Genomic DNA, 26,533 nt, shown 5'->3' on the forward strand with positions numbered 1-26,533 from the left:
ACCAATTAGGGAACAACTTGCTCTATTATATTAACAATTATATTAATTTAAGACAGACATATATTTTAAGTTAGCAGTGTCCTTTTTTAGGAACTGTAATTTGTGGTCAAGCAAAAGTGCCTGTCAATGGTTTCCTTCAAAGCTAATCTCATGTAGTCTGACATTACTTTTGTTCCTTTGCCTTGCAGAACTTCATGTAGATTCTCACAGTGCTAATTATCATCTTGTAATCAACCATTCAGCACCTAGCATGTGTTTTCAGTGTAGTTTAGGAATTCACACACGTGAAAATTGTAAGTGTGCTATGCTGAAGATGCTGAACCAAGCCCTAGAGTTTTCAAATGTCTGATCACCAGAAAGATAAACCCAGGTGCAGATTTGTGGTTTTGGTGACCATTGCAAAGCAATGTTCATATTAGGAAGAATCTGCTGTCAGCAGTATGGGTCTCTGTGCAGTACACATAATTGTGATAATGTCACTGACACTTTGGAAAACAAAATATATCCTCTAAATAGCTGTGCTCATATGACAAGCAAACTGTTAGCAAATAATAGAAAACTTCAAAGAACCTTTAACATAGAGGAAGGGACTGAATTAGCACTGTCTCTATCTGTCAAATGCAGAGATAAGTAGTTTTTTTTAAAACTCACCTAATTCTGTTCTCAGAGACCCTACAGAAAAGCAACTTCCAACAGAGGAGAAAGGACTGCTGTGCCTGGTCCTCAACTGAGCAGAATGCAAGTAATTTGTGCACATCCTGGTGCCTTCTATCTGTTAAGGATAAATTGAGCTGCTAATTTTATCAGAATACTGAGAACCTCTAGTGAGCTTTGTTTTATAGAAATCTGTCAATTAGATTTATAGGAAACTAACTTTACACAAGGCAATTTGAAAGTTTCCATTTATTTATTATTAAATTAATTCTGACATTTTTCCAAACTTTTAATTCTTTTTAGTATGTTAGATATCCTGCCTCTACCTCATAGGAAATGAGGTAAAAGAGTGAAATTTTGGAGAGGTCAGAACATAGAGACAAGTCTACCCAACACTGCCACCATGAAGAGGCATTCAAAGTGCTGAAAGTTTTAAAATGATGACATAAAATTTCTGTATTCTTCCTGTACTGCCTTTTTGGTTAAACATCTGCAGCTGCATTGCCATTAGTTGTAGTCTTTCATGTGAAATAGGAATTAAGTACCTACAAAGTAGAACTTGAAAGTATAATAAAATATCTGTTGAATTCACTGATTTAATTTTTTAGTTCAGATAACCTGTCCTAGAAACAAGAATCAGAAAAGTAAAACTAAAATCTTCTGAACTGTTGTTTGTATATAACTATATTAAAATAAATCTCCACCATGGTGATGACTCCCTGTGCTCTGAAGAACGGGGATGCAGCTCTGCATTTTGAGAAGTCTTGCCATACATCAAGATTTGGGGGTTGAAAGTAGATCCCTTCCAATCCAAACCATTCTATGGCAATCATTCTATAATTCTTTGCATATCAGATGAATGCAAAGCCAAGATTAATTTTGCTATTAGAAGATAGAACAGTAAAAATCTTGCACACCTGCCTTCTGGTTTGGTCTAAAATAAATTACTTTAATAGATTTATTTCACTTTCACTCTTTCATTTTAAACTGAAAACTGTAAAATATTTGTGAAAACAGCCAAGCAATAAACAAGACCTGGGAGATAATCCTGATTTATATTAAATCAATGGTGAAAATAGCAGGATTCTTTGCTGCCAAGATACAGCCACAGGAGCACAATTCACCCACAGCATGACACAAGGGTATTTTTATTTACACCAGTGGAGCCACTGGTATTCTCTGGAGGAAGAGTTATGCTGATGAAAGGTAGGGACAATATTTGATAATTGTTTTCCATATTCTGCTGTTTTCTGGATCAGTCTTTGTTGAATGCTAAATACATGGAAGAAAACTAGCACAAGGGAACATCTGTATTTAGCATCTTGGTACTAGCCATGCTTCAGGTAAACAGGAGTTTCACAAGTGAGAAGAGCGTGATTATGAGTGTGATTACGCTGCAATGTCCCTTCCAAAGCTGTGCAAGCAGCAGTTTGCCACAGCTCATAGGCAATGCAGCACCCACTTGTCTCATGTCCCAATTCCCCTATGCCTACAAGTCAGTTTTCTTAAATTTTTACTTTGACTCTTAAGTACATGTTGCCACTTTGCAGATCAAAATCTATTTGTATACCTTTTAGTAAAGTGTAAATTGCTAAAGAGAAAGAAATACTGCATCTTTAGCACTGCCATCAGCTGTAAAACTGACACTTCATATTAGCAGAGGTCATTAGGGACCTACTTTGCAATCCAGCAATCAAAATCATTTTACATCCATGGCACTGTGATGATTATACACTCATAATTCCATTTGAAAGTGCTTTTGGTTTCACTGTCAGTTCTTATAAGCAACAAATCCATTTTGTCATGGTGAGTAACTCTTTCTGCAGTGATGAACAATATAAAACCATTTGACATTAGTCTGCTAAATTTCCTCTCTTTTTATTGTATATCATCTCTTATGAAAAAGAATTATATTAATTTAATAATATCAGTTCTTAGACCATCTCCATGCTGTTGCTTAGGGCAGCAATAGATGGAAGGAAAACACCAACACGGACTGTTTGGAAATTGCTTTGAGAAATTCCCTTCCTATACCTCAGTTGTTCATACTCTAGGTCAAGGAGTAGTTTGATGATAACAGACCTTACTTAGCAATTTCCCAATACTTTTATTTACTAAATGAAGGCAGGCATGACTTACTGACATAAAGGGCATTAACTGGTGAATAGAAATATGGAAGGATATAGTAAACTGAGTGCAAGGAACCTGATTTTCTAGCTTACAATCCCAAACCCTTCACCCATACAAAACCCCATCTATACAATACTTCAGAATACTATATATTTAGTGCTATCATAGTTCTGCATTTATATGCACCTGTGCACAGATGTGTATACATACATGTTAAAGTGCCCTAACCAAAATTGATTTCTTTTTAGACTAAAAATGACCAAAAAGGGGAAAAAATGTTAGAGGCAAATTTTCTTTTGTCAGGAAAACATTATCTGAAAAAAGTGGTAGTACCAATTATGCGAAAAATTTCCTTCAATTTTTAATAACTTCAATCTTTAAGTGTAGCTCTTCAGCCAACAAGTGCTGTCAGGAAAATTCTGCTTAGCTGTAGACTATGCCATAAAAGCCCTCAGGTGGTCATGCATTCAGTGCTGGACCTAATTTTTTTTTTTTATATCCATGAGTATCAAATTTAGGAAACCCTGATTGCCTTAGTATTTTTCTGCAAGACTAGTGTTTTTGTAGTTACACATTAGGGATCAGTATAATGCTGTCTGACAAAGCTTTCCTACTTTAATGCATATCTGTCCTGGAGGGATGCTCTGGAGGAAATGTAGCCTGTGAATATGAATTGAAGTGCTTGTCTGTGACCCTTACAGAAAGGTATTTATAAGTCTGCCAAAGAATATACCTTATTATGTGGAGGCTAATTGTGCAAATACATTTGCCATTTACATATTTCACAGGTATTGGTGAACTTTGCTTTTGGTTGCTTTCCAATTTGTTAAAACCTCTGGCAGTAAAAAAATAATGCATTGCATAAAACAGCTGATAGATTTGAAAGGCACTTAAATTCAAAATGCTGTGGTCAGAGGACAACAACAACATGGGAGATTTTGAAGAAAGTAACTTTTGTCCTTCCAGCTCAAGGTGGAACTGTAATTGTTCAGATTTCACTTTTAATGAGAGCTTATCACTGGCTTATCTCATTCTTCCTACTGGCATTTCTGTGTCACATCACCAGCCTTGGCTACCACACTAACTGAAGGACGAATGTAACCCAATCAATGTAAAAAATATTTTATTTTACCTCTTTCCTTAGAGGAATATAACCTCAAATTTCTACTATAACTAGAGAAATACTATGGAATTATGATTACCAACAGCTTTGTGACTCCTGCTTGACTAATGCCTACAGGGGTATCTGAATGAAGTTTTTACAAACTGTGAATCTGCAATAAACAGAGTTCAATATAAAATACAAGGTATGATAAGGAGAGTTTATAAAATCAAAAGTTTAAAATTCAGGTGAATGAGGTCTCCTAATGATAATTCAAGGGCTCCAGTTACAGCTGTAATAATCTGGTGCATATGAAGTCATAATTGTTTCATTAATAGGAAATTCCTGATCTGATTTTCCATTTTCTACCTTCTGGACCTAAGCTGGTTATAGGGAGAGTCACACTGTCACTTACAATCTAACAGTTTTTGTAAGGAGAAAGGAGATAAAGGTTTTGCTTTGAATTAATAGAAGAACAGAAAGAATGAAAAAGTATCCAGTTGAAAAAATTATGTCACAGCAGAAAGTTCGGTAGGTATTCTTCAGCATGCAGAAGAAATAAGAAGAGATGGGGGAAGAGAGTGAAAAAAAACCCAAACAAACAGAACCCAAAACAAAAAAGCAAAAAAAAAAAACAAAACCAAAACAAAACCAAAACAACAAAAAACAACACCAAACCAGAGAGACAAAGTAAAGAAAGAAAGCATAAGCCAATTTCCCATCTTTTGCTTTTAAGTAGTTGTTTTAGATGATGTGGTAGTCCTCCTCAGTGTTTGGAAACCCCTCATACTCCTTTTTTATTTACTTGGAGCTTTGACCATAGGTGATAGGTGACAGCAGAGGCTGGTGACAGCTAAGAGGGAAGACCTGATAGGTAACAGCTAACTCATGACAAACAATTTTCAAAGGTAGTATAACTTCCAAAATAGAGTTGCACTCTGTTTTTGTACTAATGCATCATTTGATTGCCTCTATGAAACTATTTCCCATGCAGAAGCGGTAATGCTTTGCAATTCATATGCAACCATTACAAACTGAAATCTTCCCATCACACAGGGTCTTGCAGGTTCTTCATGTTCCTTAGGTGGAAAAACACTTCTGCAGAATGAAACTCACTTTTTCATTGAGACTTCCTGCTTGCAACCCTGTTCTTGCTATCATTAGGTAGGGATGAGCTAGAGGCAGCACATTGGTCTAGATCTTGCTTTGAGTCGTGTTCCTTGTGCTCCTCACAGAACTACCCTGGTTTTCATAACTTGCTTCACTCCCTCTCTGATTGGGAAGCAGGAGAATTTTATGAGGCCCTGGTGAGTGCTGACTGTGGGGAAGCCCTATGATAAAGGCTCTCTAGAAATCCAGAGCTATAGAAGTACAAAAATGAACTGTTTAGTAACAGTCTCACAATAAGAGAAACAAAAATTTTGAACTATCTCTTTCTTTTTGAGTTTTCCAGGTCATGATTGTTCACTTCTCTGCCCTATTTTTAGAAGATGAAAAGAAGATCGTGCCAGGAGATAAGACAAACTTGCCTTGAGATAAGAAATACTTAAAAAAACCAAGTAGCTGAACTTTTCCTGTGCACTTTTAGGGTATGTTCTTCTCAAAGATAACCAACCTGACATCGCCATATGGTAGGAAAGAGTGTTCTCTTGAAACTCTCCCTCCTATATTCTCAAATTACATGACAATTACTTGACTCAATAATGGATTTCCTTCCTGTTGTTTCCATCGTCAGGAAACAGGACAACTATGTGGTGCTAAGGCTTGACAAATTAAATTTGCTAAAATGTGTGCTTATGGCATTCATGAAACAAAAATGTCAGGGAGAATAGATATCTTTGGAGGTAGCTATTTATAAATAAGGGATATGAACGAATGCAGACAAGATCTGGTTGGAAACTAGTGGAATCAAATCTTAGAGAAAATGTTGAGGGGATAGTGGAGAAAGAAGATAGGAAATTTGTTTCCAAGATTAGCTGGAAGACAGGACACTGATTGAAATCTAGGATAAGGTTACTGCAGTCTTGCTTTTCATCTCTCACTTTCTTGTTTTGGGCCAAGTAGCTTCCTATTTTTAATTATTTGGTTTTCTAGGCAGCTGGTGATGAAAACATCTCACATACAGTTTCCGTTTCCTTTTGGACAGAACTCAAATGCAATTATACCATTAAAACACAGGCTTTAGCATAACTCCAACCCACATGTTAGATGCTCTTCCTATTGTAAAGCATACACTCTTTAACACAGTAGATCATAGAAGTAAAAGATAAGAATTCATGTTGGTCAAAGAAGTGCTCAGAAAACTTGAAGAAAGCACCCATGAATATTGCATAGTATAATATATCTTGTTATGTAATATATAATCTTCTGGGGGGTAAGTGAATCTCTGTAGCTGACATCAGATCTATATTCCCACAGTTTTATAAAGGGCACACATGGACCAAATGTAGATTGGGGATCAGCATGAAAGGAAATGCCATATAAATACATATGTCATATATCCATATGGCATTTATAATATTTTCCTAATTGTCTCCCAGAGATATTTGTTTCAAGGTACGAAGTTGGCATTCTTGGCCTGATGACTGTAATTACAGAAGATGGTTCTGACTGTTGAGTGGATAGATTTTTGTTAAACTTCACCACTTCTAAAAGCTACTGATATGGGAAATTATTATTTGCAAAGGGTTTTCTGTTTGTTAGAGCTCTATACAAAGCCAAGAGTTTTTTCAGTAGAGGTGCTGAACTACATAAAATAATTTCTAACTATGGAATGGATTATTTTCCTTTTAATTTATCATATACCCAATTCTATCACTTTGGAGAATAACATGGCAGTTCAAGCAAATGTTTTTATTTAAATACTAGTCTAGCCCTTAATGCACAAGAGAAAGCGAAAGAGGGGAGATGTCTGAAAACTATTTCCAATCTTTGATCAAAATTAATCTTCTTTCAAAGCTATTTGGCCTACTCCACACAGTATCCTGATCCATACTTCAATGAGTTTTAAAGTTTCAAAAATTATAGTCTCTTTTTTGTACATTGTCTTGGGAATACCAGCCAACATGGACTACATGGTATTTGTAAATATACTGGAAAGTTTAGTTTCTATGCCTTCACCTTATAATTGAAGATTAAATACTTTTTTTACAGGGGTCTAAGTAAGTACTCAAATCTGTGTTTAGGGTGAGTAAGATAACCTGGTAAGATACTGGTATTCCTCAAAAAAGCCAGCAATTTATTTAAGTACATAAAGTTAAATAAAACATCAACAACTGTCTCCCTCAAAAAAAAAAAAAGAATTTGTATTATGGAAAGTGATTTTTTGCCTGACAATCTGTATTGAAAATGTTCCACTAAGAGGATCAGTGTGGCAGAAGATGGTGGCATTGGCCACAGTGGCAAAGGACTGAGGAATATGACATGCAGCTTTGAGACTAGGTCAGGGTTTACTTGGAGTTGATGTGAAATGAACTCTGGTGTTCCTCCATCATATCCATTCTTGTGGGGGACTGGGAATGCCAAAGCCAAAGAGGAGATGCTGATGCTGTAATTCACGTTTTAGGCAAGGCAAGTAAGAATGGTATGAACCCAGTGTTGGGGACAATAATGTATTTCCTTCAGACTATCCTTTTGCATGCTGAAGAAATGTGAACATTCCAGGTCTCTGGCCCCAGCTAATATTAATGGGCTGGTCTGAATCATCTCCAGTATTTTATGTGTAATTTATAGCATATTTTGGTCTATAGGCTCAAGTATTTTACAAAATAAATTGAAAAGTGGCATATGCAAGTAATGGCAGTGGTGAGGAAGCTTTCAGTAAAAAAGTTAACTATTTTTCAGAGTTGATCTTAGGAAGTGCAAAGGCTGCAGACAATTTAGAACAAAATTTTTAGCTAAAATGTTCTTTACAAAGGGAGTAAATAAGTCTAAGCCCTTTTACTCTTGCTGTCAAAAACATGGGATATATATTTCCAAAAACATGAGAAATTAAATCAAGATGTGCACCTCAATGGCTCAGTACTGTTTTGTATAGGTCTTCAAATAGTACTTTATGCTATAGGTTACTTTCTAACTACCAAGGACAATGTGGAAACTTGTCAAAGACCTTTTTGTAAAAAAATACATTTGAAATTTCTTAAAAAAAAGTCACTTTGAAGTGAAAGTGGGTGAAACTATTTTCTTCATTGATAAATTCACATCTTCCTATTGGTTAACTATGAAATAAAAAAAAACAAAGTAAAATGTGATGGGACATATACTGTGCTTCACCAAGGACTTAACAATCAAAATGGGGAGATCAAAAATATAAGGAAAAAACACCTATGAAGGTCAAATATGAGACTCTAGATAAGATCTAAGAAAATATGTAAGTGTACAATTTTTGAAACATTTACAACGGCCTCTATTTACTGGAAAGACATGTAGTTTCTTTAAATTACAAAAGATAATTACAGAAAATCATGCCAACAGTGACACATTCAAAGGCAAAATTTTAAATACTAAATGGCCAGCAGGGTCAAGAGAGCTTTCACTTACGCCTACTTTCATAAATAGCTCTTGATTTCTCATACAGCTCATATGGGTCAGGTTTTCGTGGATCAAAGGCCTCTGTTGAATCAGGAAATGAACTCCTGTGAAGAGTGGGTGGATAGGGAATATTCTGTGGCATAGCTGGAGCAGACACACTTGTTTGAGGGCTGCCTTGATTCTCCCATCGTTCCATCATCTGGAATAAAAACATACAGAGAATAAAAATGAAGTTTTGCAAAAACTGTCACTTCCACAATGACACCAAAACCAGTGATTTCTGTTGAGGATGTGTTTTGTAAAATTAGTAAATCTGTTTGCTGCCTTTTGAAATGAAAGGTGTGTGTTGTGCTGTTTATAAAATGACTTGGTTAAATTTACTCCTTAGTTTGTTGCTCATGGCAAGATGTGACCTTTCTCAGGTAAGATTAGGCCCAGCATTACCTCTGGAGCATGTGGACTGCCTCTCACAGAATGTGCTGAGCTACTGGAAATTATTTGCTAAAGGTGGAATCTGTCAGTTCGTAAAGACACAATTATCAGATTCATCAAAATACGTAACATACATGAAGGTAGTGCTTAGCAAAAAAGGGACAGACTGTGTAGTTGTGAATGACCTTAATGCTGTATCTTCTGAGAATACATGAAAATAACTGGCTGCCCAGGGAGAAGGAGATAACTGTAACTGGGACCAGAATTTACAGCTCCAACTGAAGATTTAAAAAACCAAAATCAAAACCGAAAGAAAATCAAAACAAATCAAAACCAAAGAGAAAATTATTACAGCACGTATTCAGGCATCTAGCACTCAAAAACCCCACTAAAGTGGCATTATACAACCAAGCACAGGATAAGGCTCTCAATTCTTCCAGGCCATTTACAGGAAAGCCTACAACAGCCTATTGTCTATGCATGAAAGACACCTCAGTTCACGCTTTTTTCAAGACTGTCTTTAGCAGTCTTACATGTACATCAAACTTGAAGACATGATAGGCTGTGCTAAAGATGGCTTGAGGATCTGCTTTTTTATTTCTTGAAGAAGTTGGCTACTAATCAAATTGCATTAGCAAATTTCTTTGAAGAGGCTAAATTAAACAAAACACAAATGTTTATCCCAGGAAATGAGTACTTAGCTATTCCTATAACCCCTCCTGAGGACAAGGGTGGTAAAGCCTCTAGAACAGTGTGTTCTCACACATAACCCAACAACAGTAATTACACAAAAAATGCCTCTTGGAAACAAACTCATCTGTAAATAAATTCCACTGACTTCTACTGTTGTATCAGCAAAGCTTTATCAAAGATGATTGCAGGTTTACAGTGGGCTTGCTCTTCAAATTCCATGACTATCATTTGTCTTTACTTCCTTGGTTTCAGAAGGTGTTTGGGTCAACAGCTAGGCTTTACTCTCTGTTCTGATGATTAACTGCATCAGGCTTTTTTCACACCAAGCATGTGTGGACAATAGATGTTTTAGTGTCCTCCTGGTGAATATGCTGAATAACTATCCTGCTGCATATCCCTGGTGATCTGACCTTCTTAGGCTCATACTTAAGAACACATGTATTATAGATATTGGCTATTTTCAGTTGTCGAGGACCTAATTATTTTACAAAGTATTATTGTAACTCAAGACATGTTTCTGCCAGAATTTCAGCAGTAAGTAGGGCTGGTTCATTCAAAACTATAAGTATGTACATTCTGTGCAATACAGTGGCATATGGAAATATCTGAGCTGCCACTGAAATAGCTTAGGAATTTACCTTGGGTATCTCCAGGTACCCCTCACACCAAGATAATTTATCCTCTGCAAATAATTGTCCTTTGGGTAAATTAACCTGTATGGTAAGTCACATGGATAGCACAGTACTACTTCTGAGCCCTAAACAAATTACCTCCCATAGCTATAAAGACATATACAGTATATAATTGCATTATAGAATTGTAAATTCAAAGGTCTCAAGAAATACATCTGATTATGACCCCTATGTCTAAATAGGAAAGAAGAACTAAGCTCAATTCCAGCTCCTTATGATATAGGAAGGAAAATATGTATAGGCTTTACCTTCCCTTAGGAATCTAAAAGAAGAATACAAGCCAGTGAAACCAAACTGTCTTATCATTATGAAGATGAAATACATGCAGGGCCATGTCTGTCTAGAAGTGAAAGATTCCTAATTTCTTGGAAAGTGCTGGGGAAATAGATCACTTACCTCTTTCAAAATGCAAAACTGGACAAAATTAAAACACTTAAAGAAAGATTTAAAAAAAGAAAGGAAAATATAATTATCTTTGATGAGCAAACTTTACCCTGGAGAAAGGACAGGAAACTGGAGATCAATTGGCAAAACCCTACTGGGTCCCATATGTCTAACTCTTGCTTGCTGGTTAGCTCTAAATCTTCAAGTGTGAAGTTCAACCAGCTAAATAAGCAGATAAACAGAAGGGAAATTTTATCTCCCAAACCTGTATTAACTAATTAAACAGTCACCTAGCATTCAGTAATGGAAGTTATCATAATGCTACTCCAGAAAAAAAGGCATTCTTGAAAGTGAGTAAGGACAGAAGGGAGTGCAGGGCATCAACTCCAAACTGGTTTGGTGACATTGCTCATGGTCATCTTGCACTAATATTATACATGATATACATATATAAGATGTGTATGATATACATAGGAATCACTGGAAATATCTGTTACCCCAGGTTACTGTGTTTTCCTGTGCTGTTACACAGATACAGGCTGTGCTGAGGTGTTGGGGAGGCTTTCCAAACCTCCTGTGCTGGCCTTACTGCTTCAGACTGTCTACACACAGTGCTGCAGGCACTTGGTTTCAATCTTCAGGCCTTGGACATGAGAAATTGATGTCTGACTATTTCTCTAGTTAAAAGTGGTGCCAGACAGAGGAATTCACACTACCTTAACTCAGTTAATCATTAGTGAAATCTCTTGCTGAGATTACTCCAAAATAGAGTGGCTGTGAGCAGTCAGTCTGCCTGCAGGTACAGCACACAATGGTGTTATATTGTTCCGCAAGCCCTGGTTTTCCTCACAACATTGCATGAAAAACTGCATCAGCTCAGGTTGTTTTTCTAGATCCTGATTATTGGCAAGTGCTACTTGACCATGAACTACCATACTGTTTATATAGTGAAAAGCTGCAGAAAATCATCAACAATAAATACACTGATATCTATATATTTGATGTGTACATAAAAGGGCAAAGTATGGACAAGAGGAGGCCTTCAAATGTGGATCTTTAACAAGAAAGCACCAAGCTATCTATTTCCTCACTTTTTATCTGAGATTAAAAGTTGAACATTCCAATAATTCAGGACTCTTAAACTGGTGAGAGCAAGCCAGCCTTTAATAATCTGATTTATTTTCAAAAATGTCCTGCTACACAGATGAACAAAGCAACTTATGCAATACTTATTACAATGTATTGTATACAGACTCTATCCTTTTATAGCAAAACCACCACAAGCTGAAGCAGTCTGATGAAGTTGCATCAGCTGATTAATTGCTATTTGTACTTGACAGGGTACAAAAATTACTTTGGCAAAGTTTAAGCGCGCCATGTTCCAATATGAGAGTATGTAAAGTTGTTCAGATTTAATGTACTTCCCCTGCCTGCTCCCCACTAAGAAGGCTCTAAGTCCTTTAAAAGGTATTGCTATTGTTGTCCCCATTGCTCTTAGAAGTCTTCAGGATCTATTTCCTCTACACACCCTTGTGGAGAATTAAGAATTGCTCTAAGGCCTGTAAAATCTCAATTAAAGAGCCAAATTAAAACAAACAAACAAACAAACCAACAAACAAAACCCCAAAAACCAAACAAGCCCCTACAACAATAAAACAAACCAGACAACCAAAAATAGTAGCCTACGAATTCTTTTTATACTGTGAATGCTGTCACAAATTCCAAAAATTATATAATGTGGTGTCAGCAGAGTAAACACAGTCATTGCTTACAGTCTTACAGTGGGAAGTCTTTACACCTTGGGCTTTACTGTCAAATTCATAGAAACACAGAAAAGCTGATTAAAAGGCACCTCAGACAGTTATCTAGCCCAAGCTCTTACTTGAAGTGTGAGTTTGCAGCTCTAGATCTCCTAATGCAAGAAAGAGTAACAATCTCTTTGAGGATGTTAAACTTAAGCCACTTGTAAACCAGAAAAAGTGCATGTTGGTAATTTCAAAGAATTTGCCAACTAGAAGACTAGACTGGACTCATTTCTGCTGCCTTCTCCTCCAGACCTCTTTTTTAAGCCACCACATTTCTGGTTCTTGCCACCCATCTTAACATGAGGGTTTTCCTTCTTCCACTTCTGGCAGACTCCAAGCCAACAGACCCTCAGAGCTTTTCTGGGAGGCCACCCCTGGCGCTGTGTCTCTTGGAGCTGGGGCACTGCTGAGAGGTGTCCCATGAGCTGGGAACAGGATGGGTAGATGACCATCTACAGAAATTTCCTTTGCATGATAGCCATCTTATGAACTCAATGTGTACAATTTTGAAAGGAAACTTACAGGCTTTGGAGTTTTCCATGGAGAAAAGAAACCTGAAATAAACAAAAAATAATGTTAGCAGCTTTTTCTGATGCATAAAGAATGGAGGCTAAGTGGTGTCTATGCTCCCATTCTCATTCAGGTCTGCAGATAATATTGATAGATATGAAAATTCTCTACACACAAGGGGTGAAAACACAAAACACAAGGGATAATTTCTAAGAAAAAATAGATAGAAATAAATATATATATATATACACATATATACATATATATATATATATATGCAAGTGGAGCTATTGAGATCATTGCCATACTTTACAAACAGCATGGGATTAGGTTGAAATTAAAAGAACTAATCAAAAGGACTTCCAAATGTCTTGGTGGACATTGGATAAGACACCAAATGACCTGGTATTGATGTGTCAAATGCAGTCGCACCTTTAGGAAGAAGCATTCAGAACATCCCATCAACAAAACCTAATAATACAAGAGATTTTTTTAGAAGAAAAGCCTGAAGAAAAATAATGGTTTCATTAGTCTAGATGAGGTGGCCTAGTCTTGAGAGGGTTGCTTATTTTGATACTGTCCTGGTTTTGGTCTTAGTTACCAAGAAGTCATGCATGACTACCTCTTTTACACAAGTAGCTAATTCCTTTTCCTTAGCTGTTAACTGATTGATAACTTGCTTCAGTGACTTCCCTAAATTTCAACTCTTGTAGCTTACAAATGTTTAAAACTCCAGATATGTCTTTTTCATAAAAGGAAATTATTTGAAATACTCATTGAAAACACTGTTCCTATCTTATACAGTACAATGTTAAAAACCTTTACAAAGTATTAAATAATAAAAAAAAATCCTTACAAAAGGTATTAGATATTTTTTTTTAAATACCAGCTTTCAACATAGCTTTCATTAAAAAACTCATTCTCAGCTTAATAGCTGAGAAAAAAAAGTGTGTGGACTTTCCTAGGTAAAATTAAAACTAATAAAAGTTCATTTGTTTTGTTGGAAACAGAAATGGCGCTTAAAGTGAGATATCTAACAGGAGGGCTGCTCTTTCATTCAAAAAACGAATTCAGCTAAAGAGTAGTACTGACTTCATTATTTCTTTTTCAGTCTAAAGAGAAAATTAAAATTATGAGAGCATTAGAATAGTATCTTTCTGCAGAAAAATCATAACAGGAATTATATTTGCACATATATTTAAGGTTTGTAGAATTCTGTGATAATGAGGTAATCTTTTCGGCCTTGATAATTAATTTCAACTGAAGTATCTTGCAGTGTAAAAGCACTTGAGCCATTTGTAGTGAAACACTGGCTATTTGGTAATGCAGATGTGTTTTTTTTTAAAAAAAGGTCTATTGAAAAAAGTAATCCTGGAAAGGTTTACGCTTACTGACTCGACAGTGCCTGGATAAAAACTGCTTTATTAACAAGTGGACAGATTTCTTTCCATCTGCAAACTCAAGCTGAGACAACAGGCATCCTTGATAGATCTGGCTCGTACATCACTTTCAGTATTAAAGATTCTGTAGCAGAAACTTATTAAATAACTTATTGGATGGCAGATGGCTACCTTACCCACTATGCTTCTGTACTGTTAATAGGAGTGAAAACTAAAAAGGACTTTTCTGCTCTGAGCTAAAGATGAGACTAGAAACTTGCTCAAATCAACTTACTATCCTGATTTGTTGTTCAGAAAATATCGGCAGAGGTAACACTCCTTACCCATTGATCCTGGTGCGCCTCCCATAACTTACTGTCATGAAAAATTACTCCTGATTAAACGGAAAGGTCTTTTTTCCCTATTTATTTACTGCCTCCACCTAAAAATAAGTTATGCTGGAGATATCATAAAAAATTTACTATCAATTAAAATATAATAAGTGTTTAAAAATCAAATAAACAGTGACATATACATCAAGTCAAGATTTTTTTAAAGCCCCTCAATTAAAAAAAAATCCAATTATTCATTTAAACAAGGAGAATATAAACTTATATTTAGCTTGGAGGTTATGGGCACAGACTGCAACATACAAATGACAACATCTACACTCAAAAAAAAAAAAAGCAATATTTATTCACACAGCATGAAATTATGTTAAGAAAACTAACAGATATAGGATGCCAAAGAAGTAAAAGATCCAAAGGAAAATTAAAAAAAAAACATTAGAGATCCATATGTGTACAAACTGATGCTATAGAAGCAACAATCTCTAAAGGTAACAAACCTTGGGACTAATAGTAAAATCCATTCTTCTGATTTAATTCCATCTGTTACACCTTGACCTTATGTAAAACAAGATAATCTCTCACCTCTGTCAAAGATTAGGTGTTAGGCTATAGGGGTGAAGGCCTAGCTCCATAAAGGAACTTTACATTACATCTCTTACCTATTTCTTGACAATTTTAATGTTGTCTCACATAAGATCTGCATTCACAGCTGAACTAAACATCCTTTTCCCAACCTAAACAAAACTGACTTTTATGGAATATATGACATTATCAGTTATTCAGTGTGAGACTGATCATGGATAATTGTTGTGTACCAAAATAATTATCACCAGTATTTAAACACATGCAACAATTGCTGCAATTCAAGAGAATATTGCATATGTAGAACACTGCAAGAGTAAAAGAAATAAATCCTCTACATATAGAAAACTGAGGCTTAAAATCTCACCAGAAGAATATACCTTAATAATGTATATTCAGTGTCCACTCAGCAGTGTTGGCCACCTGCAGTCACATCTAGAGCAGGCAATGAGAAGTGGACTTTCGTTTAGTTTGACCTCACTTCACACCACATTTCCCTTGACTTTCTGGTGCTCCTTACATGCCATGTGAGCCCTCTCCAGCAGGGAGAGCAGGATCCCACCTGAATGACAACTGCCAGCAGACTGGCATCAGTTCATATACAGATACTGATTTATCAACAGGGCTGAAATTTGTTCTCCAAAAAATGCAGCTTTCAACTTCTTTTGAGTACTAATACAGTACTAATACTGCCCAACCTTCTGATCAACTCACATCCAACTAGAAACATATACTGGATAAGCTCTTACAACCTCATTCCACTTCCAAGTTTCTGCTTCTCCCTCCCCAGATCCCCAGCCCCCTCTTGTCCAACTTGGGATGTCTTCATAAAAACTTGAGTAGCTGAAAATATTATGCACATTTACATATGAACACCCCTCACCTCCATATCCATACACATGTTTAAAATTTGAAATAACAGAAGTCAACTAAGATCCACCTAAAAATACTTCATGCAGCCTGTTCTTACCATGAGTGGCTTTTGGCTCACCTATGTGCCTGACAGCCATCCCTCCTCATGGTAACCTCACCACACAAGCTGCAGCCCATTTCTTGAAGATTCCTGTATCTTTTTTACTAACACTTCTTGTAAAGACAGCCAGTACAGGTCTGCATCAGTTTTGGAAAGGACAGTTGGATTCCTGGCTTTTGTTAAAAAAAGCTCCCACCATTCAGCCAGGTGCTAGCAGGAAAATACTGTGGTAACATGTAAGCATGCAACAATAAAAATACATAACCTCATATGCTTCTGCAAAATTGCTTTTGAGAATATAATGATTTCTTATTCCAGGTTGGCTATTTAAACTGTAATAAAGTACAGCAAGCAGCTGGTGGCCAACATATATGAACATTTCAATTGTTTAATTTCAAAAAAATAGCCAAGGCATAGTAACAACCACGTCTTCTAAAACTCAGATTTACATTTTCTCATAAAGCAGTGTTAGAAAAATTATTTTTGAGATTGCTTTTTAAGTTGTATTTACCACCTTCCAAAACGACCTTCCCTAGAAATCAGAGCTGTGATGGTTTCTAAGTTGTAACTTAACTAAAAAATACTGTGAACTGAAAACAGATTTTAGGTTCAAATGTAGCAGGAAGAAAAAACTTTTCTCTTTTTTTTTTTTTCAGATCAAGGCAAATTCCAGCTTCAGTTTACTGTACTTCTCCTTTTTGATGAAGATATCCTGTAACAAAAGACAAATCACATCACACTCATTGTATCTACTTCCTCTTATAGCCAAGTTTAAGTATGCTTTTGTTGTAAAATATTCTTACAGATATCATGTGCCTTACACTTCAGCAAGGATTTACTGTTGAAAAGTTTAGTTTTCTAAAGGCAGCTTATCAGGCAGGACTTAGAGCATTTGCAAGACAGAGCTCTGATTAGTTTCCTTTTCAGGTTTTTTGCAAATTCTGTAATGTCAGTAGTACAAAACCAGCCCTTGGTTATTAGTCTGCTCCCATGGAGATAATTTTTGCTCCATTTCCATCTTCATTATTCTCATTATTCATTATTCACACATTATTTTGCATTGTTTCCTGAAGAAGTTCTTCACACCTCATAGAATCATAAGTAACTCACATAGCAATTGCTAAGACACAAGACTTTTAAGGATGTTCACCTCTGTGGCAGATGTGTATGGATAATTAAACTGAAGCCTGGGAACAGTTTGATTTCTGCAGTGACGGCGTGTGCTGCAGGGAGGAACTCAACAGCATCCAACACAAAGATTTTTAATCTAAAGCAACATTCAGGGTAAGTCAACATCCCTCCACATCACTTGTCACAGTTTCACTTCTAATGGGTGAAAGCCCACTAGCTTTCACTGGGCTTCTTGGGAGTTTTTTTGTGCTTTAATATTCTTGTTGCATATGGCTTCCTGAGCAAAGCTGTCTTAAGCACTGAACAGACCTTTCTCCTTCCAAGATGCTTGGAAGTCACTGAACAGATGGCTGATGAGCACTCCCAGAGCATTAACTGACTCCATGGGCATCTTATCAACATCCATGTGACAACACTTCAAGCAAAAGTTTTTCTTTCTAGAAAAGTTACTGGATAAATTTACTGTAACACTAGATTTATTTTCTGTGCTTTTTTCTTTCTCTTACTGGAATCCCTGAGATGTCTAGCAGTTATCTATATGGGCTTGATTTACAAAGGTACCAAATACTCATTAACTTCAAAGGGATGTGACAGGTGAGAACACAGAGTTCAGACTCAGGTGTTCACCTTTAGCAGGTTCAGGAAACTGTTTCTTACCATTCACATTACACCTGGTTTCTCCCTGAGCATGTGTACCTTTTGTTGAGCCGTATTAGGTGTGGTCAGATTGGGTGTACAGAGCTAATTCTACCACTGAGTTGACTCATTAAGATTTAAAATATCCTACAGTTAAAATTCTGAAAATATTTGTGGGAGAGGTAATTTTTTGTGTGTATACAGAACCAATATACACCATCAATTCAATTACTCTTCAAATATTTTCTCCTTTTAAGGAAAAGAAGTATCATCAATGAGAAGTAGTACATTCAAATAATTTACATACTGTAGTAAACAAAATCTAAAAGGAGACAATTAATAAAAATAAATGGAAAATCATACTTATGAAAACAAGTAGGTGATAAAAAATTTCAGTTGATCATATCATATTTAAAGTATCAGATGATGTATAGGGAATGGCAATTAGTAGTTCCATTTCTAATAAAATCAATCACTATTACATAACATTTTCCAATGGTCCATCTTTTTCAAACAGCTCTAAATATTGACTGTTACTCTAGCAACAACAAAAAGTTGATTTACCTTGAGATAAAGAGTAGGTGTAAGAAGACTGTGAGCTCTAGCTCTTCAAGCATAGTTAGCTACTCCTGCTGTCAGCTGTCCTGCAGAGAGATGGTGCCATGCTGTGGAGGATCCATTTGGTCTTTAGCTGGGATGGCACCTGATGCAATGGGCCAAAAATCAACACATCCCACATCAGAGTGAGATGAATGACCCACTGCCTTAGACCAGGCCACAACATTCCATGTGTTTAGAGCCAGTGCCTTTCCCTTGCAGCAGGTGATATACAAGCACCATGGCAAGTAACTGATAGAGCACTGTGTTGCAGTAACATGGAGGCTGGTTACAGTCATCAGCTGCATCACATGCAGGTTCACATTTATAAAACTGAGAAATACCTCTGTCTTCTTTATGGCTATATACATATGCTCAGATGTTATTAGCCCAGTTGTTCCTGAAAAAAGACTCACAGTGGTACAAACTGATTCTCAGTAGTTGCTTGTGCTGGCATTTTGCTTTGTGCTCCACTACTTGATTGCTCCTGTTCTCAACCCAAGCGAAGCTGCAACAGAAGTAGTGCTCCAGTTTAAATCATCACTGTTTTTCACTCTTTGCCCTACTACACCTATGAAAAGTGATCCCAAAGATTAAATACATTCCTGCCTACAACAATCTATGAAGGTATGGGCAAAAAGCAGGGACTGTTCAAAGGAAGGTCAGCTAGATCTCTACCCCATTGGGGTACCACCCCAATGGCTTATCTCTGCTCCAGATGATTTGGGGACATTGTGAGTCCAAGTCTTTATTTCAGCTCTTCTTTCAGAGTTTCAGACTTCTTGACATGTAGCATAAAGTGTGAGACAGAACTTTATCACAAATGATGTAGAAGAGAACTTTAGAAAAATGTACCTGATCTCATCCTACTGAAGTTGCTGAGGTGAGTGGCTCTGGTGCTGACATGATTGCCTGTGGGTGCTCCAGTGAGGTTCATGGGGGATTTGTCTGAATTTGGGAAGCTCAGAGGAGGGCCAATAGCAGCCTGCAGCCCATGCCACAGCTAACAGGACCAGGAGCACCAGGCCAAGCCTTCCTCCAAAGGATAAAAAAACCCTGTAGGGATCTCTGAGGGCCAGGAGCATCATCAGCAGGGTGGATACACAAGGCATGGTCTGGTACCAAGGGCATAATATGACAGTCTGGTGGCAGCTGGCACAGAAGGGCACACAGGAATGGTGCTGAAACCCTGCCAACTACAGGAAGAAAGGCCTCTCTAACTCTGCACCCAGCATGAGGAGCACAGCTGCCCAGGTGGAACTCCAGTGGGATCATACTGCCACCCCAGTGCCGGGATTTGCACTGCCCTTGCGCCAGGACTGCTGGCACAGTGAGTGAGGAGCTCCTGTGCTGAGTGACACCTCTGGGAAGTGAGTAGGCTGAGGAATCAGGGGGAGTGTAAGAGTATCAGACTGCTGGAATCTCAGAATATTCTGAGTTGGAACAGACACACAGGGATCATCAAGCCCAACTGAGGCGTGGCCATCCAGGGACTGAGCCCATGATCTTGGTGCTATTATCAGCACTGTGCTCTAACCTTCACTCCCTGTATTCCCAGGGACAGGCTCCCCAGATAGACGAGACACATGATAGAGAGAATTTGTTATCCTCTCCCCCTGGCTGAACATAGTGATTCAAGGGATTGGTGGCAGTGGTGACAAGTGCCTGCCCAGTGCATGTCTCCTCTGGGACTGCCTCACCTCTCCAGCTGTCCAGGCATAGCAGGTATGAGGCTCTGCAAGTGGAACCAAACATAACAAGGCTGGTGCTTCATCCAGCATGGGTGTGATGCTGTCATCAAGTTGGGCTGCTCCCTGTGCCAAAGCTGCCCTCCATAACAAAGATGGGTCACTGTCACAGGAAACCCCTTTCTGAAGGGAACAGAAGGCCCCGTATGCAGCCCAGACCCAGTTCTTATGGAAGCCTGTTGCCTCCCTGCAGCCTTGGTTAAAGATATGAAGAGAAAGCTTCCTACCCTGACACAGCCCCATTATTCATTTCTCAGGTAGGCAGTGATGAAGTTGCAACAAGAGGTCAGAGGGAAATCAAGACAGACTTCAGGGCCTTGGGATGAGTGGTTAAGGGATCAGAAGCACAGGTAGTGTTCTCCTCTATTTTACAGTTGCAGAAGATTATTACAGAAGAAACAGGAAGAAACAGCATATCAATCCTTGACTTGGAGCCTGGTGCCACCAGCAAAGTGTGGGTTTTGTGTTTTTGATCATGGCTTAGTTTAGAGAACACCAGGACTTCAGAGAACAGATAGGGTACAGCTGTCTCATAGTGGGGAATCTATGCACAGGAGGTAGCAGGGCTCATTGAAAGAGATTTAAACTGGATTTGAAAGGGGTAAGGGATAAAACCATGCTTGCTAGAGCTAACCCTTGGGGCTGCATGTCACTGAGGGACAGTGCGCTAGCAATGCCCTCTGGTCTGCTGTCTCAGTGGAGGTAGGAGATGGATCCATGCAGCAGCAGAGACGTGAGGGTTATTAGTGAGCTAGAAACCATGGAAACAGCTGACTGTGGTCACACATGAATTAGGGCTTCTCCCCCTAAAAACGTGGCAGGACCAATAGCCCAGCTGGAGAATGTCTGCGCCACTGCACACAGCACAGGCAACAAAGAGGAAGAGCTGGAAGCACAGTTCTTGGTACCACAGGAAAGCTATGATGTAGTTGCCACCACAGAAATGTGGTGGGGTGACTCACATGCCTGGACTGCTGCAATGGAAGACAATAAACTCCAGAAGAGACAGGCAAGGAAGGAGAGGCAGCTCTGTATGTTAGGGGCTGTCCTGACTGTCTGGAGCTTAGTGATGTGATGAAATGGTTGAGTGTTTAAGAATTAAGAAAGACCAGCTAGACAGATAACATGGTGGGAATCTTTTGTAGACCACCCAGCCAGGATGAAGAGCCTCGTAAAATATTCTATAAGCAGCTGGGAGAAGTCTTACAATCACTAGCAACCTGTATCAGCAATAGTGTGGCCAGCAGGCCCAGGGCAGTGATCATTCCCCTGTACTCAGCAATGGTGATGCCACACCTTTAATCAATTTTGGGTGTCTCAGGACCAAAAGAGAAAGACATGGAGATGCTGGAATGGGTCCAGAGAAGGGCTTGCATAGGGCCAGGGAAGGATCTGAAGCACAAGTCTGATGAGGAGCAGCTGAGGCAGCTGGGGGTGCTTACCCTGGAGACAGGGAGGCTCAGCGGGGACCTTTTTTGCTTTACACATTTCAGAAAGGAGGTTGTGGTGAGGTGGGGGTTGATCTCTTTTCCCAAGTAACAAGAGATATGACAAGAGAAAAGGGCCTAAAGTTGTACAGGGGATGTTTAGATTGTATATTTGGGAAAATTTCTCCACCTAAAGGATTGCCAAGCAGTGGAACATGCTGCCCAGGGACTTGGTTGAGTCACAATCCCTGGAGGTATTTAGAAGATGTGTCAATGTGGTACTTCAGGACATGGTTTAGTGATGGACTTTGCAGTGCTGGTTAATGGTTGGCCTTGATGATCTTAAGGCATTTCAGTCTAAACCTTTTTATGATTCTATGATTCTAAGTTTCCATGTTTATAGTGCTGATACAAAACCTTAAATGACTGCGAGATCAGGTGCAGTCAATATTCAGCTTTTTAAACATAGAAGCCCTTTTTGTGCAGTTCATTAAGTTTCACTGACCTAGCCTGCTTAAGCAACAAATTTTCAACAATATTCAAATCTTCACAAATAATTAGAAAAAGGATAGCTATTCAAAGTCATGAATGCTAGAAGTATTTGCTGTTCAAGCTGGAACGCTCACCGGTCACCCGAGTCTATCAGAATGTAATCTAAAATACACCAGAGATTCTCAAGCTACCATTAAATTTCACTTTCATGAATAGCAAAGTGTCTTTGTTAGCAAGAATACAGCCATCAGAAAAGGTCAGGAGCAGGCATAGTAATGAGTTAATTTACATTCTAATGGACACACAGGTATTTATTTTCCTTAGCTGCTACAGCTCTGTGAATTGCTTATCAGTCAGAGACTTAAAATAATTTATGAAACCAAGGAAAAAACCCAACAAGTACCATGTCCTTCTAATTAATCTGGATGTGAGGCAGAGAATTTTTGCATCATATCTAAAATAGTGCAGAGGCAAATCAATAGTAAGTGACAGTTTCTGATGTGTAAATATACTAGAGGTTGAAAAAATAATAAAAATCTCAATTTGTGGAAATGAAAAATACATTTTTGGAACAAGCTTTTTATGTGGTCAACAAGAATGAATGATTTTCCAAGGACAAAGTTAGATACTAAACACCTATAGAATGTCTCACTTTTACACAAACTGTCTTCTCTTTTCAGACACTGATTACCAGAACAGTGTTACTCTGCTACAGATTTATTTCCTTGTTGATACCAAACTATATTATCTGAAGGACAGTCATGTCTTGGAACTGAAAAAATGCTGCTGCAGAACAGATTTTACTGGGACAACTTGACCTGGAGTAGAAAAAGTTATCTTATGGAATTGAGGATGAACGTTGTCTCTTTTTATGACAGAAGTTTCTACTAAAAGTTCAAATCCTTAGGTTCATATCATAGTTTTTGTTTTTGAGGTGCAGGTAGTATTGGATGAACTGTTAATTTCCTCTCTGAAGTCTAAGAATACTTATTTTTATTTAAATACTACCTCAATTAGGAAAAGTCTGCATGAATAGGTACTCATACATGATGAGCAAGACATCTCAGATGTTTGCTCACTGGTTCTATCTACATTTTGAAAAGGTCAAGGGTATATTTTTTTTACAGACATGAAAAAGAACCTTTTATTTGCCTGAAAGGAAATTTTTCCTGAAGAATCTCCAGGTTTGCTCGTGTCTGTTGTCCAATGACTGCTGCTAAAAACAGTGTCACTGGTTCTCTTTCCAGACTAGCAATTACACTCTTAACTGTGCTGCTCTAACGCTGTGAGAGCTGGTAATGAAAGCAATGCCTTGTCTCAGGCAAAAAATATATTGTGGAATGCAACTTCCCCTGAGCAGAGCAAGGTGAAAAGCCTGGTATGTGTCATACACACAGAACCAGCCACATCATTTGGAATATAAATTGAGGCTTCAGAGCCCTGACATCTTGTGGCTGTTGATTCTAGAAGGGTCTGCAAGTGCTGCCATTTCCATAAAGACTTTGTATGCTTGCTAAGAACACGTCTGACAACTCAGCCTGGCTTTACTGAAAGCTAATTTAAGCCTCAAAAACTTTTCAGGAATACTGCATCATATTTTTGGAGTTCTCTGCCAGTCAGAAACTCTGCCTAACTATATCACTCTCTCTGCTCTTTCATGTGTTTAGATTCTACTCCCATTTAAGCTTTAACACTTTCTAAGCCAAACAAAGAAATCTCACAGTGAATGATAGTATGTCACATTGATGAGTATCAAGACATGTTCCAAATATTTCCTGTTAAAATGTAGATGGTGCATAAGTTGTTTTAATACAGCATCCTAAAGCCCTCTTCATGAAAATACATTCACAAAATGACTTCAGCAAGTGTGGGGGAAATACATTCAACTATAAATCCATTCTTTTGCTTGCATGTGTATCTTCCTAGTGTTGTCAACTGTGACAAAAGGACCTTTGGTGGGAAGTGAGATGGAATATACATGGGCATCTCAACAGAATAGGATGCCTACATGTCAGCAGTTAATTTAAGTCCCCATCAGTTACAATAGACACACAAACACATACGCCAGATTTAGATATTGATATTCAGACAAGTAGATTTTCATGTCTTAATCTGTGAATTAGGAACTTAACACAGGTGCAGAAACACAGCTCTAATATCCAGGGTGCCAAACCTAATGTTATTCAGAAATCTGTCCTAGATTGGCAGATAAGACACAGAATCTATGGAAGATTTCAGAGCCTCAGTTGTCATCCTTACTCTGCCATTCCAGTGAAGATTTCTTGGCATGCCAGTGCATTTCAGATGGCCCTGGATGTTGCTAATGAGCTCAGAGTCTCCCTCCTCCTGATTTCTCTGAGATTTGGGAGCACTGGACAAAAGGTCACCATAAAGAAACAAATAAGTGTAATTACAGAGACTTAGAGAAGAACCTCCTGGTTTCCTCTGACTGCTTGTCATTATTAAATTACACAGTAGTAACTTCAGTATTTAGAGTTCAATAGGCATCAAGCTGTCTGCATGGTTCTAAATGTTATTAATTTTCTTTTGAAATCTGTTCAGTGGAAATGGGTAGTGTCAGGAGCTCAGGTGTGTTAACCATAATCGACTCATTTTCATACCACATGGTGGAATGACAAACACCCAATGGCAACATAATAAAAAGGTAATCATGCCACTTGGCCACAGTGGTGAAAGCTGGGGATAAGCAATAGCATGATTATTTGATGCTTTGGATCCAGGTGTTAGTCAAAGGAATAATTAATTTCGAATTTCCTGCTCCGTCACACCAGCTTGACAGATGAGCTTATTCCTGGCTGTAGGGATTCAGGTAGAACAGAAAGATTGACAACAGCTGGAGACTGTGAAAGAGAAGACCAACTGGAGAAGAAAAACTTATCACAAGACCAAGGTTTATGTGGTTAACTCGTAGATGTGAAAATACAACATTAAGTGTTGAAAAGCAGAATATTTGGCAAGGGACGTTAGTGGAAGACCCATGTACAAAGAGTAACACAACTGTGAAAAGAACAGAGACATTCTAAATTTGCAGTTCCCTGGTTGAATCTCCAGGTAAGACACTTTGCTTTGAGCTACTGAAGATTTGATATTGTCCACTCTGACATGTACCTAGTAGAGACAAACGTCTTTGCTTTCACATTCCCATTCAGGAGGTAATTCTCAGTATACAACTTACTCATCAAGAAGAACAAAACTGAATTAGTAAAAGATTTTCTGATTATTTTAGTAATTTAAATTATACTGGTTAAAATGACACGCAGTTCAGGTGGTTTAGCATAAGACCACAGGAGCCTGAAAGAAAAAAAATGAGACTAATAATGATTGATGGGCATGACATTATTGCAGTATAGAACACTGAAGAGTATAAAGCATGATGAATTGATCAAGATGACCTGGCTTGCAGAAAAACTCGTTAAAAAATGTCAATTTTTATGAATTCCTGAAAGTTCGGAGTCGAGCAATTAACATAAAGAACAGCTGTGTCCTCAAGTCTAAGGAGAGAGGAGCAGTATTGATGTGAATTTTATGATGTTTAGATTATGTGCTGGTCACATGTAGTCCTGCATAGGACTTTGAAAAGCTAATGAACAGAACACTAAAAAATGATGCTTAAAAAGGATCCTGACAAGATAGTTGGGAAGTGATAAGTATCAAATGAATGTAGTACAAGGAAAAGGAAGAAAAACTGTGAAGAAATTGATTTTTTTTTTGCCTGTGACATTGCTGTGTCTCTCAGAGGAACATAAATTGGTTTCAGACTTGAGTTAGATGACATGTCCAACATAATGGAAAATAAACCCCTCAATGCTGAGAAAATTGGAACAGTACATAAACATGACAAGTTAAACGGAGGAGATTGTGGTGCTGACAACCGTGAAGCACTTTGTGGACCTTAAAAATTAGCATTTTTAGAAAGACATGCTAGGGTACATTGCATGTATATCCCTCCTTATTTAAAATCAGAACTGACTACATGAGAAAACAAACTTAGATGTAGTCTTTGGATCCATAAACCATCTTCTTCCTCAATCTAACCTCATTCCTCAGTATCCCCATTTGATCACAAGACAAAAATTGAATTTATGCCTGAAGAACATAGCTGGCTGAAGGAATCTGGATGAACAGCACAATTCATCTGTGATGGTCACAGTACTTTCTCCTGGGGTTTCCCCAAAAACCAGATAAATAAAATGATACTAAAGTTAGGTCTGTATGCTCTTTACCCAGCCACCCTACAGGTTTAGTGGTGTATAATCCCAATCTGA

The 26,533-nt window shown here is 37.9% G+C and overlaps 1 protein-coding gene across 12 annotated transcripts in view; it reads right to left on the reverse strand.

The window, feature by feature from the left end:
• Positions 1-26,533, reverse strand: part of MAGI2 (membrane associated guanylate kinase, WW and PDZ domain containing 2) — a 700,805-nt gene that overhangs the window by 80,388 nt on the left and 593,884 nt on the right. For all 12 annotated transcript variants that reach the window (XM_030960213.1, XM_030960210.1, XM_030960207.1 and 9 more), the window contains 2 exons: positions 12,945-12,976; positions 8,426-8,615 (listed from right to left, as the gene is read on the reverse strand). In XM_030960213.1, the coding sequence (XP_030816073.1) occupies positions 8,426-8,615; positions 12,945-12,976 (222 nt within the window). The remainder of the gene's footprint in view (positions 1-8,425; positions 8,616-12,944; positions 12,977-26,533) is intronic.

The sequence above is a fragment of the Camarhynchus parvulus genome, chromosome 1A (genome assembly GCF_901933205.1).
Source record: "Camarhynchus parvulus chromosome 1A, STF_HiC, whole genome shotgun sequence".
Classification (NCBI taxonomy): domain Eukaryota; kingdom Metazoa; phylum Chordata; class Aves; order Passeriformes; family Thraupidae; genus Camarhynchus; species Camarhynchus parvulus.